This window comes from Phacochoerus africanus, chromosome 1, assembly GCF_016906955.1.
Source record: "Phacochoerus africanus isolate WHEZ1 chromosome 1, ROS_Pafr_v1, whole genome shotgun sequence".
NCBI lineage: Eukaryota > Metazoa > Chordata > Mammalia > Artiodactyla > Suidae > Phacochoerus > Phacochoerus africanus.
Window position 1 is genome coordinate 154,052,386 of NC_062544.1, and position 14,916 is coordinate 154,067,301.

At 36.6% G+C, this 14,916-nt stretch overlaps 1 protein-coding gene across 2 annotated transcripts in view; it reads right to left on the reverse strand.

Annotated features, from left to right (window-relative positions):
- Window positions 1-14,916, reverse strand: part of ACAD11 (acyl-CoA dehydrogenase family member 11) — a 100,652-nt gene that overhangs the window by 59,465 nt on the left and 26,271 nt on the right. For both annotated transcript variants that reach the window (XM_047782767.1, XM_047782775.1), the window contains exons 6-9: window positions 12,002-12,143; window positions 10,920-11,041; window positions 8,622-8,728; window positions 568-694 (exon numbers count right to left, since the gene is read on the reverse strand). In XM_047782767.1, coding sequence (XP_047638723.1) covers window positions 568-694; window positions 8,622-8,728; window positions 10,920-11,041; window positions 12,002-12,143 — 498 coding nt within the window. The remainder of the gene's footprint in view (window positions 1-567; window positions 695-8,621; window positions 8,729-10,919; window positions 11,042-12,001; window positions 12,144-14,916) is intronic.

Below are 14,916 nucleotides of genomic sequence, written 5' to 3' on the forward strand. Positions count from 1 at the left end.
CCCCAAGGGAGTGTTTTACTCTAACATATTTAAGATCTCAACTTTACAAACAGCTAACTCCTGCTGAATTACTTTTAATTCCACCAATTTATCTGTGGCATTCCTTTGGCATCTCTTAGGAGCTTGGCATTTTTCCAGGTCAGGTTCTGTAGCAGTTCAGTGCTAAGGTGAGGAGGAGCATCTAGGTAAGGATTTTTTTATTTTTTTGCTTTGTAGGGCCACGCCTGCGGCATATGGACGTTCCCAGGCTAGGGGTCTAATCGGAAGCCGCAGCTGCCAGCCTACACCTCAGCCACAGCAACTGCAGGATCTGAGCTGCGTCTGCAACCTACACCACAGCTCATGGCAACACCGGATCCTTAATCCACTGAGCGAGGCCAGGGATTGAACCCGCAACCTCATGGTTCCTAGTCAGATTCTTTCCACTAAGCCATGACAGGAACTCCCTAGGTAATGACTGATTGCAAAGAAATGATACCATGGTACTTCTAGAAGCAGAGATAACAGAGGTAATTCATCGACAGTCCTGGAGCACAAATATATTCTTTTTGTTTATATAACACTCACCTTTTCGGCTGGAAGGATGTGTTGCTGCATAAACTTCTTCACTCTAGTAAGAACATCCTGGCCTGTCCTAGTCTGCACAAACAGGTGTTGGGTAGTATCAGTCTGGGGTAGCGCGGTACTAAAAGTTCTTTATAAAAATATTTACAAAATCGTTAGTATAGATTTCTGAATAGAGTGTGAAGTCTCCCTCCATTTCCCCCAAAATGTCTCTCAGAAGGAATTTCCATAATTAAGAGTTTAAGTCTTTCATATTATGGGAGGAATATAGAATCACTTTATTTTGAACATTAAACTTTAGCGCTTAAAGTACTTTTTGGAGAAAACGTAGGCCTGGCATGGCCTCAATCAATGAGAGTTTAAAATCTTTATTGAGGAGTTCCCATGGCATCAGAAGTGTCTCTGTTGTGCCAGGACATAGGTTCCACCCCCAGTGTGGTACAGTGGGTTAAAGGATCTGGTGTTGCTGCAGCTGTGGCATAGGTCATAACTGTGGCTCGGATCTGATCCCTGGCCCATATGCTGTGGGTGGCCAAAAAAGAAAAAAAAAAAGTTTTTTAAAATCTTTATTGAAATCACCTGTCAAAATTTCTAAACAAGAAAGCAAAGAAACTGAACACAAATTTAATAACTATTCTTAGTATATGCCTTACAAAGACAACCACTGGACATCATTATAAACAAGAACTTTAAAGATCATTATGAAGAACAGCATCCTCATAATGAAGTCATCTGTTATGGTATGGAGATCACAAATATCCATGTGTAAGATGAACTGTAAAACACAACTGTCCTAATGTTATACCATGGATATTTATGGCTTGGGCAGAAGCAGAATTTCCAGAGATGACATTATCTATGCATTCAGTAAGTGCCATTTTCCCCACATATTAGATAGAGCGTGGTTGGAAAAAGTGTATTAGATGCCTCAAAAATGCTGCACTGATGGAAACATGGATTTCAGAGATGTTTATAAAATGTCTGAATAAAGTTCCATGCAATGTGATGGTGGAAGAGAACATTTTAAAACTTAATAAATCATTTAAATAATACATAACTTTAAATAGGTACAAGTAAGTAACAAATATTAGAAGGCAACATTTGAGAATTTTACCGATATCCTTAAAAGTTTATATTTTCAAGTCTACATAATTTGAAAAGATATAGGCACCCCAATGACCACAGCAGCCCTATTCACAATAGCCAAGACATGGAAGCAAGCTAAACGTCCATAGATAGATGAATGGATGAAGAAGATGTAATACACATGTATAATGGAATATTACTCAGCCATAAAAAAGAATGAGATAGAGTTCACTGATGGCCTAGCACTTAAGGATTCAGCACTGTCACTAGTGTGGCTCAGGTTTGATCCCTGGCCTGGACATGGTCAAATAAACAAACAAACAAACAAAGCTACTGGAGCTCCCTGGTGGCGTAGCAGGTTAAGATTCAGCATTTTCACTGCTGTGGCTCCAGTCACTATGGTGGTGTGAGTTCGATCCCTGGCCTGAGAACTTCTACACCCGACAGCCAAAAAAAAGAAAGAAAAAATGTCATTTGCAGCAACATGGATGGACCTAGAGACTATCATACTAAGTGAAGTAAACCAGAGAAAGACAAATATAATATGATATTAATTATATGTGGAACCTAAAAAATGAACTTATTTCCAAAACATAAATAGACTACAGACATAGAAAACAAATTTATGGTACCAAAGGGAAGGCAGGGAGAAGGATAAATCAGGAGATTGGGATAACATACACACACTACTACATATAAAATAACCAATGAGGACCTACAGTATAGCACAGGGAATGATATTCAATATCTTGTAAAAACCTATAATGAAAGAGAATATGAAAAAAGAATATATATATGTGTGTGTATATACATATATGTGTATAACTGAATCACTTTGCTGTATACCTGAAACAAACACAACATATTTTTTTAAATTTTTTTAAAAGTTTATACATTCAAGTTGGCATAAAATCCTTTTAAATCATTAATATGGCTATTTCCTTTATATTGGAAGTCAATTTAACTTCAAGCATAGAAGAGATTTACTACCAAACTCCCTGGGCAACTTGTAAATCTGCCTAAGGCTCATTACCACTTCCCAGGGCCCTGCAACTAGGAGTAGCCTGCATCACCTTCCTGTAGGTCCTTGCTGCAATTAAGAGCCCAGCAACCAGGCACTGACTACTAGCCCTACCCATTGCCTCCTTCTCCCTGGAAACATATTCAGCCCCTTGGCATGACAGCCACTCACATGGAAGAAAGAGAAAGCAAATATTCAAACTCCCATGCCAAAAATAAATAGTAACCCCCCACAACATACAAAGGGCGCTCGTGCATAGAAATAGCCCTTCAAGGCTACAGTTTAGCTTCCCTAAACTCACAGGAAAAGAAAAACATAAGCAAGATAAAGAAGCTCAGGAAACATTTCCAGCTAAAAGAACAGAATTCACATGAAGTAGAAAACAATGAAACAGACCTCTGCAGTCTGAGAGACACTGAGGTCAAAAGGGAAGTACTGGAGTTCCTATTGTGGCACAGTGGAAACAAACCCAACTAGTAACCATGAGGTTGTGGGTTCAATCCCTGGCCTCACTCAGTGGGTTAAGGATCCAGCGTTGCTGTGAGCTGTGGTGTAGGTTGCAGATGCAGCTTGGATCTGGTGTTGCTGTGGCTGTGGCATAGGCCGGCAGTTACAGCTCTGATTAGACCCCTAGCCTGGGAACCTCCATATACCGTGGGTGTGGCCCTAAAAAGACAAAAAAAAATTTGAGGAAATTATGTCTGAAAACTTTCCAAATCTAAAGGAAACAGCTATCAAGATACAGGAAACTCAGAGGGCCCCAAACAAGTTGACCCCAAACAGGCCCACACCAAGACATAGTATAATAAAAATGGCAAAAGGTAAAGAAAAAGAGAGGATTCTAAAGGCAAGAGAAAAACAAAGCGTTAATTATAAGGGAACCGCCATAAGGCTATCAGCTGATTTCTCTACAGAAACACTACAGGCCAGAAGAGAGTGGCAAGATATATTCAAAGTTCTAAATGGAAAAAATTTGCAGCCTAGAATATTCTACTCAGCAAAAATATCACTTAAAATAGAAGGGGAAATAAAGAATTTCTCCAACAACCAAAAGCTAAAAGAGTACAGCAATACTAAACCCATTCTCAAAGAAATACTCTAAATAAAAAAGAAGATGATATAGGATGGAGAAAAATCACAATTGGAAAGCAATCACTTAAATAAGCCAGCATACAGAACTAAAAGGGGGGAAAAAAACTACTGTAAAAGTGATGATAAAGACAAGGAACAGCAAAAGGATAAGCTGTTAAAAAAGGACTTCAAAATCATAGAATGTGGGGAAGGAAAGTAAGAAACTCCATATTCTTTTCTAAAAATAATGTGTTTGAACCTATAGGACTATCAGGCTAAAGCAAGCTGATACCAGAAGGGGTTAACATACTTAAAAAAACGGGGTACCACAAATCAAAACCAAACACTACATTCACAAAAACCAAAAAGAAAAGTACACAAGCATAAAATAAATGGAAATCATCCAACCAAAAAAAGAAAAGAAGAAAAGAGAAAAATAGAATCAACTGAAAAACAAGGTTTAAAATGGCAATAAATAAATGTCTATCAATAATCACCTTAAGTGTCAATGGACTGAAGGCTCCAATCAAAAGACACAGAGTGGCTGACTGGATAAAAAAGCAAAAACCTACAATCTGCTGCCTACAAGAGACTCACCTTAGGGAAAAGGACACACATAGATTGAAAGTGAGGGGATGGGAAAAAATACTTCATGCCAATGGACAAGACAGGAAAGCAGGAGTTGCAATACTCATATCAGACAAAAAAAGACTTTAGAATGAAGGCCATAAAGAAAGACAAAGAAGGACACTATTTAATGGTTACAGGATCCACTCAAGAAGAGGATATTGCAATCGTCAATATATATGCCCCTAATATAGGAGCACCCAGATACCTACAACACATCCTAACAGACATAAAAGGAGAAAGGGATGGGAATACAATCATAGTAGGAGACTTTAACACACCACTCACATCAATGGACAGATCCTGTAGACAGAAAATCAATAAGGCAACAGAGATCCTAAAGGACACAATAGAAAAGTTAGACTTGATTGACATTTTCAGGACAATAAATCCAAAAAATTCAGAATATACATTCTTCTCAAGTGTACATGGATCATTCTCAAGGAGGGATCACATACTAGGGCACAAAACCAACCTCAACAAATTTAGAGTATAGAAATTATTTCAAGTATCTTCTCGGATCACAATGGCATGAAACTAGAAATCAACCACAGGAGAAGAAATGAGAAAAAAATAACTACATGGAGACTAAACAACACGCTACTAAAAAACCAATGGGTCAATAAGGAAATCAAGAAGGAAATTAAAAAATACCTTGAGACAAATGATAATGAAGACACAACCACTCAAAATCTATGGGATGCTGCAAAAGCAGTGCTCAGAGGGAAATCCATAGCAATACAGGCCTTTATCAAAAAAAGAAGAAAAATCTCAAATCTACAACTTAACCCACCACCTAAATGAATTAGAAAAAGAAGAACAAAGAAAACCTCAAGTCAGCAGAAGAATGGAAATCATAAAGATCAGAGAGGAAATCAATAAAATAGAGATTCAAAAAAAAAAAGGAAAGAAAAAAAATCAATAAAACCAAGAGCTGGTTCTTTGAAAAGGTAAACAAATCGACAAACCTCTGGCCAGACTCACCAAGAAAAGGAGAGGAAAAACCCAAATAAATGAGAAATGAAAAAGGAGAAATCACAACAGGTACTGCAGAAATACAAAAAAAAAATAATAATAATACTATGAACAATTATATGCCAACAAATTTGACAACCTGGAAGAAATGGACAACTTTCTAGAGACTTACAGCCTGCCAAAACTGAATCAAGAAGAAATAGATCAACTGAACAGACAGATCACTGGAAATGAAATTGAATATGCCATAAAAACACTCCCTACAAATAAAAGTCCAGGACCAGATGGCTTCGCAGGTGAATTCTATCAAACATACAAACAAGAACTTATACCCATCATCCTTAAACTGTTCCAAAAGGTGAAGAAGAAGGAATACTCCCAAAAACATTCTATGATGCCACCATCCCCCTAAATCCAAAACCAGGCAAAGATACTACCAAAAAAGAAAACTATAGGCCAATGTCTTTGATGAATATAGATGCAAAAATTCTCAACAAAATTTTAGCCAACTGAATCCCACAACATATAAAAAAGATCATACACCATGACCAAGTGGGATTCGTCCCAGGTTTATAAGAATTGTTCAACATATGCAAATCCATCAATGTCATACACCACATTAACAAAAGAAAAGTCAAAAACCACATGATCATCTCAATAGATGCAGAAAAAGCATTTGACAAAGTCCAACATCCATTTACGATAAAAACTCTAACCAAAGTGGGTACTGAGGGAACATTCCTTAACATAATCCAAGCCATTTATGAGAAACCCACAGCAAATATAATACTCAATGGAGAAAAGCTGAAAGCCTTCCCACTAAAATCTGGAATAAGACAAGGATGCCCACTCTCACTGCTTTTATTCAACATAGTATTGGAATATTAGCCACAGCAATTAGACAAACGAAAGAAATAAAAGGGATCCAAATTGGAAGAGAGGAGGTAAAATTGTCACTGAATGCAGATGACATGATACCATATATAGAAAACCTGAAGGACTCAACCCAAAAACTATGTGAACTGATAAATGAATTCAGCAAAGTAGCAGGATACAAGATTAGCATTCAGAAATCAGTTGCGTTTCTGTATACTAAAAAGGAAATATTAGAAAAGGAATACAAAAATACAACACCTTTTAAAATTGCACCCCCAAAAATCAAATACCTGGGAATAAACCTGACCAAGGAGGTGAAAGACTTATATGCTGAGAACTATAAAACATTAATCAAGGAAATTAAAGAGGATTCAAAGCAATGGAAAGATATTCCATGCTCCTGGGTTAGAAAAATTAGTATTGTAAAAATGGTCATATTACCCAAAGCAATCTACAGATTCAATGCAATCCCTGTCAAATTACCCATGACATTTTTTACAGAACTACAACAAACAATCCAAAAATTTATATGGAACCACAAAAGACCCAGAATTGCTAAAACAATCCTGAGGGACAAAAACTAAGCAGATGGCAGAACTCTCCCAGACTTCAGACAATATTACAAAGCCACAGTCATCAAGACAGTGTGGTACTGGCACCAAAACATACATACAGACCAATGGAACAGAAGAGAGAACCCAGAAATAACCTAAACACCTACAGTCAATTAATCTTCAACAAAGGAGACAAGAATATAAAATGGGAAGAAGACAGTCTTTTCAACAAGTGGTGCTGGGAAAACTAGACAGTTGCATGTAAATTAATGGAACTGGAACACAACCTCACACCATGCACAAAAATAAACTCAAAATGGCTTAAAGACTTAAACATAAGACAAGATACCATCAAATTCCTAGAAGAGAACATAGGCAAAACATTCTCTGATATCAACATTACCAATGCTTTGTCAGACCAGTCTCCCAAGGCAACAGAAATAAAAGCAAAAATAAACCAATGGGACCTAATCAAACTGACAAGCTTTTGCTAAGCAAAGGAAATCATAACAAAAAAATGAAAAAGACAACTTACAGAATGGCAGAAAATAGTTTCAAATATTGCAACTGACAATGGCTTAATCTCTAGAATATACAAGCAACTTATACAAAACAGCAAAAAAACCAACAACCCAATGAAAACATGGGCAAAAGACCTGAATAGACATTTCTCCAAAGAGATATACAGATGGCCAACAAGCCATGAAAAATGCTCAACAGCACTGATTATTAGAGAAATGCAAATTAAAACTACTATGAGGTACCACCTCACACAGGTCAGAAAGACCATCATTAATAAGTCCACAAATAACAAATGGTGGAGAGGGTATGGAGAAAAGGGAACCTTGCTACACTGTTGGTGGGAATGTATTTAAATTGGTACAACGGCTATGGAAAACAGTATGGAGGCACCTCAGAAAGCTAAATATAGAACTACCATATGACCCAACATATTTCCAGACAAAACTTTCCTTGAAAAAGACACATGCACCCGCATGTCCATTGCAGGACTATTCGCAATAGCCAAGACATGGAATCAATCTAAATGTCTTTCCTTCGACAGATGAATGGATTAAGAAGGTGTGGTATATATACACAATGGAATACTACTCAGCCATAAAAAGAACAAAGTAATGCCATTTGCAGCAACATGGATGGAACTAGAGACTCTCATATTAAATGAAGTAAGTCAGAAAGAAAGACAAATACCATATGATATCACCTATATCTGGAATCTAATATACAGCACAAATGAACCTTTCCACAGAAAAGAAAATCATGGACTTGGAAACAGACTTGCGGTTGCCAAGGGGGAGGGGCAGGAAGTGGGATGGACTGGGAATTTGGGGTTAATAGATGCAAAGTATTGCCTTTGGAATGGATAAGCAATGAGATCCTGCTGTTCAGCATTGAGAACTGTATCTAGTCACTTCTGATGGAGCATGATAATATGAGAAAAAGAATGTATATATGTATGTGTGACTGGGTTTCCTTGCAGTACAGCAGAAAGTTGACAGAACGAAATAAAAATCATTAAAAAAAAAAAGAAAGAAACTACCATGACTGGCACCAGCAATCCTGGTGTTATAAGCAATAAAAGCAACCCTTACCTCCTAAAATTTATGACCTTCACATACCTAATAAAGGCTCTGAGTTAGCCACAGAATCTATTTTGCTTATCTTTTTTTTTTTTTTTTAAGTTTTAGCATTCATTTAATTTTTCTTTTTTGGCTGTGCCTGTGGTATGTGGCAGTTCTCAGTCCAGGGACCAAACCTGTGCCCCAGCAGTGACCAGAAAACACCAGATCTTTAACCCACTATGCCATAGGAGAACTCATTTGGCTTACCTTTTTGAGAGCCTTAGTCCAGTTTCTGCCAGAGGTTGCACAGTATTGGCAAACCAAAAGCTGCTTTCAGATGCATTATTTCCCAGAAGATATCTACTATATACTCCCTATAAGTAAATCAACATAGAGTGATTAAAATTCATTGAAAACTATTCTTTCGCTATTCAGTCTTTGCAGTTTCCCAGCTATGTGAATCACTAAACTTACAAGGTACTCAGATATAAATCAGACTATCAATTCTAATAATTTACCTGCAGGACTAATTATACTACTTCAAATTAAAGAATTACACTTGTATTATCTGGTTAATGCACTCTCACCATAATAGAATTGCAACTGGGAATCAAACCAAGCTTTAAAGTGAGTTCAGCAGTCACCAAAGATACCAAATTGTTGGCAAGTTATATCACCTCTAAAGTCATAGTACCCTTCACAGCAGAGAAAAAAAAAAAAAAATCTAAGGAAGCCAAAATAAAATTAAAACCAATAAAACTAAAAAGAAGGCTATGAGATGACCTCTAAGAATGTTTTATCTCATTTTTTGGACAACACTGGATCCTTAACTGCTAGGGCACCAAGGGAACTCCTCCTTAATTCTCCGTGTTCTATGCTTCCAACATAAAATACTCTCCTCTGCCCCCTGCCAACACAATCAACTGAATTTCATTATTTCATTTCTTTATATAATTCTCTGTATAATAAAACACTGAAAACAGTTTTTCCATCATTTCCAATTTTATATTTCTAGTTAGAATGGAATGTTTATGATAATCTCTAAGACTACTACTATATAGTTTATGACATACACATTAATTTCAATCATAAACTATGTCAAACTTTTATTTGAAATGAAAATCCATTTTAAATTCAAAGCTTATCTGGTATATCATCTCATTTGTGGAAACTAGCAGATATAGAAACATACCATAAATCCTATTTTGGGCAACCCAACCAAATCAACATGATTAACTAATATGATTAACATGATTCTAAACTACAGGATGAGATGTAGCACAACTATTTCACAGAAGACATTTCAGTTATTGGAGGACTGCATGAACTCTGAGAACAGGGTAAAGTAACCATGGTCTCCTTTAATCCTTTTCTCTTCTTTTTTATTCTAAAATTTTTTTTCTTTTTTTGGTCTTTTGTCTTTTCAGGGCCGCATTCACGGCATATGGAAGTTCCCAGGCTAGGGGTCTAACTGGAGCTACAGCTGCTGGCCTACACCATAGCCACAGCAATGCCAGATCCTTAACCTACCGAGCAAGGCCAGGGATTGAACCTGCATCCTCATGGATACTAGTCAGGTTCATTAACCACCGAGCTATGACAGAACTCCCTAAAATTTCTTATTTACCTCTTTTTTCTCCAAGCCCTAGCTACTTGCCTGTGATGGTGCATCTCAATTTTTTAAATGAACTAAAAATCAAAGTATAAGGAAATAAGGAGTTCTTATCACAGCTCAGTGGTAACAAACCTAACTAGTATACATGACAACGCAGGTTCGATCCCTGGCCTAAGCTCAGTGGATTAAGGATCTGGCGTTGTCATGAGCTGTGGTGTAGGTCCCAGACGTGGCTCAGATCCTGCGTTGTTGTGGCTGAAGTGTAGTATGGCAGTACAGCTCCAATTCAACCCCTAACTTGGGAACTTCTGTATCTCATGGGTGAAGCCCTAAAAAAACACACCAAAAATTTTTTTCAAAGTATAAGGAAATTGAGTTAGATTAATGAATGGATTTGTTTAGATTAAACTGTAAATTTAAAAAGCTAAATTTACACTCAATTTCCTCTCAAAATTTACCATATACTAACACATTATTAGAAAACAGATAATGGGTAATTTTACTTATCTATTCAGTCAAAACACATAATTAAGAGGCTACTAGGTATTGTGTTAGGCAGGCTTTGGGAAATCAAAAATAATTCTTTCCCCCTCATGAGCTCTGAATAGTAAATGGTTTGGAATCAAATATCATTAAAAGAGCTTCTCTCCTTCTTATATTGGCTATTCAGGAAATAACCAATTTTCACATGCCCTTTTCTCTTATTTGTCTCACGTCTTTTCCCTTCCTCCATCTTTTTGGTTTATTACACCAAAAAGTGATAAACATTTTGCTACTCTTTCCCTTGACAAATTCCTATTCTGTAAACTCTGGATTTGTATTTTACCCATTTCACAATTTGTTATTATGAAAAACAAACTGATCTAAGAATATAAGACCCCCAAAGATCAGAAAAAACTGTCAAAAGTACATCAATAAATAATGGTGAAACACATGTTAAAATTAATTACCTGTGCTATTCCAGCCATTTTAAAAAATGAGAGGGCAAGAAAGAAATTCCAGTTAGGAAGATTAGAATTAATTCCCCTGCAGCGGCAATATATTGAAATCAGTTCTTCCATTGATGGTATCCCTATAAAAACAGTACATACTATAAACTTTAACAAGATAGTCATGGTGAATATTTTAAAATGTCATAATACTGCACATAAATATAAAACAATATAAAAACCATAAATCCATACATGTATGACTGGATCGTTTTGCTATATACAGCAGAAATTGGTACAATATTGTAAATCAACTAAACTAATAAAAAATTAAAAAATTAATCCATATAACAAAATGCATTCTAACGTTTATTTCCAAAAGAACAGTATATACAAATGATTATATTTTGTCATAAATTACTAAAAGTGAAATGTCACATTCAAAAAAATAAGAATAAAATGATTTAAAAATATTTCAAGAGGCGTTCCCATTCTGGTGCAGCAGAAACTAATCTGAGTAGTATCCATGAGGATGCAGGTTCGATCCCTGGCCTCGATTAGTGGGTTGGGTGTCCAGTGTTGTCAAGAGCTGTGGTATAAGTCACAGATGTGGCTCAGATCCTGAGTTGCCATGGCTGTGATGTAGGCTGGCAGCTGTAGCTCCAATTCAATCCCTAGCCTGGGAACTTTCATATGCCTCAGGTGTAGCCCTAAAAAGAAAAAAAAATTTTTCAAGAAGCAAATAAAAGCTATTTATCTAAGACTGTTTTTAACTATAAAGAGAAGTAATTTTATTTTCTTTCTTCCTTTCTTTCTTGTCTTTTTATGGTCACACCAGTGGCATATGGAGGTTTCCAGGCCAGGAGTCTCATCAGAGCTATAGCTGCCAACCTATGCAAGAGCCATAGCAACTCGGGATCCAAGCCGTGTCTGCAACCTATACCACAGCTCACGCCAACGCCAGATCCTTAACCCACTGAGCAAGGGCAGGGATTGAACCCGCAACCGCATGGTTCCTAGTCAGATTAGTTTCCGCTTCGCCACGATGGGAACTCTGATAATTTTATATTAATAACAATTTAGAAAATACTACGTTTTCATACCTGTGTTTTCTTGCAAATAAGCTCCTCCATTTAACAATGGAACTGTCCTTGGCCAAAAGTAGAACTGGGAGACATGAGCCAAGTCTGATAGAGGATGACCAATGGTTGAAAGCTCCCAATCCAGCACAGCTATAACTCGAGACTATAAATAAGAATAAAAAGGTTTTAATACGTTAAATCCAAAACAACTAAAATAAGGAAATAAATTAAGTAGAATATATAGAAAACCATATTTTCCAACAAAAGCAAATGTGAGGCTGGAGTGTGAAGTCTTTACCTACAGAGGCACAATTCACTTATCAAATAATTTGAAGAACATGGATTGAGTACAGTCAAGTCCCTTTGTTCCATTAATTGTTGTCAGTTCTGCATTTTGCTTTATATAGCCTTCACATGTCTACTAATGAGTAGAGGCAAGAGCAGTTTTAAATATGGCAAAGGAGAAATTCTAATAATTATTTATAATTTAAGAATCTATGTTCTGGTGATGAATCGCACAATGTAACAAATATTATACTCCTATGGCGACAGTAACTTTTAAAGCAAGTTGTTTCAGGAATCTGACTAGCATCCATGAGGACAAAGGTTCAATCCCTGGACTCACTCAGTGGGTTTAGGATCCAGCGTTGCCATAAGCTGTGGTGTAGGTCGCAGATGAGGCTAGGATCTGGCGTTGCCGTGGCTGTGGCGTAGGCTGGCGGCTACAGTTCCAGTTCGACCCCTTAGCCTGGGAACCTCCATGTGCCACAGGTATGGCTCTAAAAAGACAAATAAATAAATAAAGTTGTTTCATGCACTAGATATAAAAATACCCTTGTTATAAGAGATGCTGTTTGTTTTATCAATACAAAATATCCACCATTATATAGGAACATGATAAAAGAGCTGTGTAATTGGGAACCAATGACAGAAAGCTTTCCTTATTATACTCTGTAACAACATGTATCAAGAGGACCTAAATCTTTATGTTGAGAACACAGGACATTCAATTGCAAATACAAGAGGAAAAAGCAGAATTATATATATATATATATATATATATATATATTTAGTATGATACTGTTTCTATTTAAATAAAAGGTTACATATGAATCCTCAAAGTTGAAAGAATGGGTACCAAACTGATAGCAATGGCTCCTTCAGGGGGTGAGGCAGGGGAGGGGGCAGGGAGGATGAGATGGCATATGGGGGGACCCATCTGGAGGGTTCTATATGCAGTAGTGACATGATAGGATTTATATTTTAAGGTCACTTTAGCTGCTATGTTTTGAATAGACTATGGCAGGCGGGTTTGTGAGGAGGGTGCAACAATAACCTAGACAAGATTATCTAAACCAAATAAAACAGCAAAGCTCATTTGGGCAATGCAAGCTATTGGGTTTCATGCCTTTATATAAGTGTGTGTCCATGTACTCTCTCACACACTTAACACACCATTGTAGCTTTAAGGAAAAACTGGACTTTGGAATCACAGACTGGCACTCAAAGCCTACTTTTACCATTTACTAGCTGTGTAATTCTGGACAAGCTTATTAACCTCTCTGATTCTTACTTTTCACAGCCGTAACATACCCCTCTTGTATAGAGTTAGTGTGAAGACGAAATAGGGGCAGGTAGCATGTCCATTTTGTTTACTAGTGTCTAGCAAAATACCTGGCACATGGTAGGTGGCCAAAATGTATTTACTCAATGAATAAGTACAGAGCCTTGCATATAGCAGGTAATAAAAAATTTATTATTACTATGGGAAAAATTGATCACTCCTTTCTCCATAAGACCTTTTATGGTTGTGACTATATTGTATTATAAGTTATTATACCATCTAGATTTGTTAGATTTGCTTTAAAAAAAAAAGACTGAATGCATTTTTCTCTGTACTTGTTTCTGTGCTCTTAACATGCAAAGAAAAGATGATGGACTTAATTATGCTATGTTTACCTTTTTTCACTGAAAATTGAGAATTTTCTCAGGAGTTAAGTTTCAAGATATCTCAAACATTTTTAAAATAATCACACAAAGTTATGAAACAATAGCCAGTGAGAAAAACCAATGGTTCATCAAATTATATCAATATATATCCATTATATCAGTACAAACTAATTAGCAAGTTTATTAGAATCCTGTATATGCCTGTGTGTATTCAGAGCTATAAAAATCTCACTAACTCCTAACGGGTGAGGTGAACATTTAGTTCATTTTGCTGCTAAAGAACTTATTAATAAAATGATTTCCAACAGTTTTTCTGAAACCTTAGCACAACTGAAGCATTCATTCATTTTTTGTTGAATGAGTTTCTTACTATACTGAGTTTTATTTTCTATGTATGCCTTTTGCCCTATTGAGTTTAATGAATATGTATGTATAACACCTTTTCAAAACCAAAGCAACACATGCACTCCAGTAGGACAGACAGTAGATGAAGAGGTCAAGAGAAAAGTCAATAAATTTTTTTTTTTTTTTTCATCTTAGGGCTGCACCTGTGGCATATGGACATTCCCAGGTTAGGGGTTGAATCAGAGCTACAGCTGCCATCCTACACCACAGCTACAGCAATGTGGGATCTGAGCTGCATCTGCTCTCTACACCACAAGTCATGGCAATGCGGGATGTCCAACCCACTAAGTGAGGCCAGTGATTGAACCCGCATCCTCATGAATTTTTAGTAAAACTATAATGCTAGGAGTAAGGTTATAACAGAAAATTGAATGTCATATGTCATATATCGTTATTAGTGTGGACAGCAGAATTTGCTCTAAGTTTTTTTATGGATAAAATAAAGTGTGAAGCATAATCAGTCACAATGTTTATAGTGCTCATAGATAAAAAGAAACCAGCTGCACTTGGGTTGCTTCCCAGTGCCCATCAACAGACGAGGAGTTATGATGTGCTAAAGATACAGTGGAATATTACTCAGC